A 1,930-nucleotide genomic window follows, 5' to 3' on the forward strand; every position below is an offset into this window, starting at 1 on the left:
GGGCCCGAAGGCCCCTCCCTCAGCGGTAGGATGGGGAGAGACGGCCTGCCGCAGAGTGCGGAGGCCGCAGAGTCAGAGGGCAGAGGCTCGTGAAGAGCCGGGCGGGGAGGAGCGCAGCGGAAGCCTAACCTCGTACTCCTTCCGCTGCTCCAGGGCCTTATGAATCCATTTCAGCCTCTTTTTGTCCGAGAGCTGAGACCACTGCTTCCCCAGGGAGTCCTTCACCTCCTTCGTAGTGGCCTGCAAACCAAAAGCCGTCAGACACACACAGGCAGCCAGGGGCAGGGGGGAGGGGCAGGGGAGGGGGACACAGAGGCCCCCACCCCCTCAGGCCACAGGAGGTCACGAGAGTGTCCCCCACAGGCCAGGAGGGGAAGGCAGAGAGGCGGCGGGGGTGGGGTGGGGTGGGGCGGGGGGTCCCGCCTGGGTGCAAGGGGACAGGCTCACACACGCACACATGCACACACTCACACGCCAGCTGGCCCAGGCCCTGTCCATGCAGCCCACCCCTGGGGAGGGGCCTCCTCTCCTGCTCCCCTGCACCGTGCCCGGCCGATCTGGCGCGGCTCCCCCTTGCCACTACCGTGCGCCCTCCCTGCCACCCCTTGGCCGGACACTCACGTCTGGCCGCACTTTGAGGTACACCTTCTTCTCGTGGGTGTACCACAGCTGCTGGGGGGTTTTGGGCTTCTCAGGGATGTCCGACTTCTTGGCATTCTGGATTAGGTCTGGGTGATCCTCCCTAGCCAGGGCACGGGGAGCAACAGTCAATGGGGGGAGGGGTATCCTGCCAGGGCAGACCCAAGCTAGCTGTCCCACCCACCAAGGCTCCTTGGCCTATCGGCTGGGGCCCAGTGGGACAGCGGTTGCCTGCCGGTCCCTCCCCTTGAGCCTAAGCCACTAGGGTCTACAGGTGACCCATCCATCTTCCGTGCCTCAAGTGCCAGGCTCTGGTCATTGCTACCCTCTCCTGCCGCACCCAGCGCCCTGTGGCCCTCCTCTGGGCTCCACTGCCTTACCTGAATCGGGCGAGGTTTCGCTCAAACTCCTGTTTCTCCCTCTGGAAGTCCTGAATATATTTCATCTGGGGGGAGGAGGTGACGGGGTCATCCACAACTCAAGGCCTGAGCTACAAAACCCACTAAGTCCTCCTTGCTAGCTATTTTGCCTCCCAGTTGGTGATGTATACAAAAGATGTCATGAGCAGGAAAGGGATGGTGGTCTGCCTTCCAGTGGGCTGAGGATGGGGGACTCAACCGGAGCCCAGACAGCGGGAGCTACAGGGGTCTCCCAGAACACATCCTACATCCTATCCCCTCCCTTTAAGAAGGGGAAAGAGCCCCAGGAAGGGGACATGGCATCATCCAGTCACACAGTAAACAGCAACTCGGCTGGGACTCCCCGCAACACTACCCCTCTGCCCTTCCCCAACGCCAGGACACTCCCAGTGAGTCAGAAGATGTAGGCCTTGCTCCTGTCGCGCTGCCCTCCTGTGTCTGTGGCAGTTAATACTAATCTGCCCCCTCAGAGGTGGCCCACGGGGCAAGTGGCGGGCTGAGTCCTGCTCCAAAGGGAGATCGCATTGAAGGGAACCCAGAGTGAATTCCTGTATCTGGATTTTTTTCCCCCCACCTGCTACCTTTGGGTCCCTGGCTGTCCTTGGCGATCCTGACACCATCCCTACCCCCACCCCCTTCCTCAGTCATTGCCACCTTCCCTGCCTCTGATCCCTTCTTCCAGGCTCCTGGCTCTTTGGCTCCTTGAACCCTCCCTCCCCCAGCCCCGTCATTCTCCTTTGCTGTTTGGCTTCCCTTCCTTCGCCTGCACCAGCTTCTATCAGCCTGGTCCTCCCTTCCCACCATCCCACCTCCATCCCGGTATCCTTCCTGCCTCTCCACACCCCTCACTCTGACTTCCTTTCCAGCCTGTC

General features: G+C 61.9%; 1 protein-coding gene across 2 annotated transcripts in view; it reads right to left on the bottom strand.

Moving 5' to 3' along the window:
• UBTF (upstream binding transcription factor) overlaps nucleotides 1–1,930 on the bottom strand; it is a 12,661-nt gene that overhangs the window by 4,756 nt on the left and 5,975 nt on the right. Inside the window, exons 5-7 of one of the 2 annotated variants that reach the window (XM_007455103.1) lie at nucleotides 1,020–1,084; nucleotides 622–742; nucleotides 130–240 (exon numbers count right to left, since the gene is read on the bottom strand). In XM_007455103.1, coding sequence (XP_007455165.1) covers nucleotides 130–240; nucleotides 622–742; nucleotides 1,020–1,084 — 297 coding nt within the window. The remainder of the gene's footprint in view (nucleotides 1–129; nucleotides 241–621; nucleotides 743–1,019; nucleotides 1,085–1,930) is intronic. The other variant, XM_007455104.1, reaches the window with a different exon arrangement.

Source organism: Lipotes vexillifer, unplaced genomic scaffold, assembly GCF_000442215.2.
Source record: "Lipotes vexillifer unplaced genomic scaffold, Lipotes_vexillifer_v1.1 scaffold1639, whole genome shotgun sequence".
Lineage (NCBI taxonomy): Eukaryota > Metazoa > Chordata > Mammalia > Artiodactyla > Lipotidae > Lipotes > Lipotes vexillifer.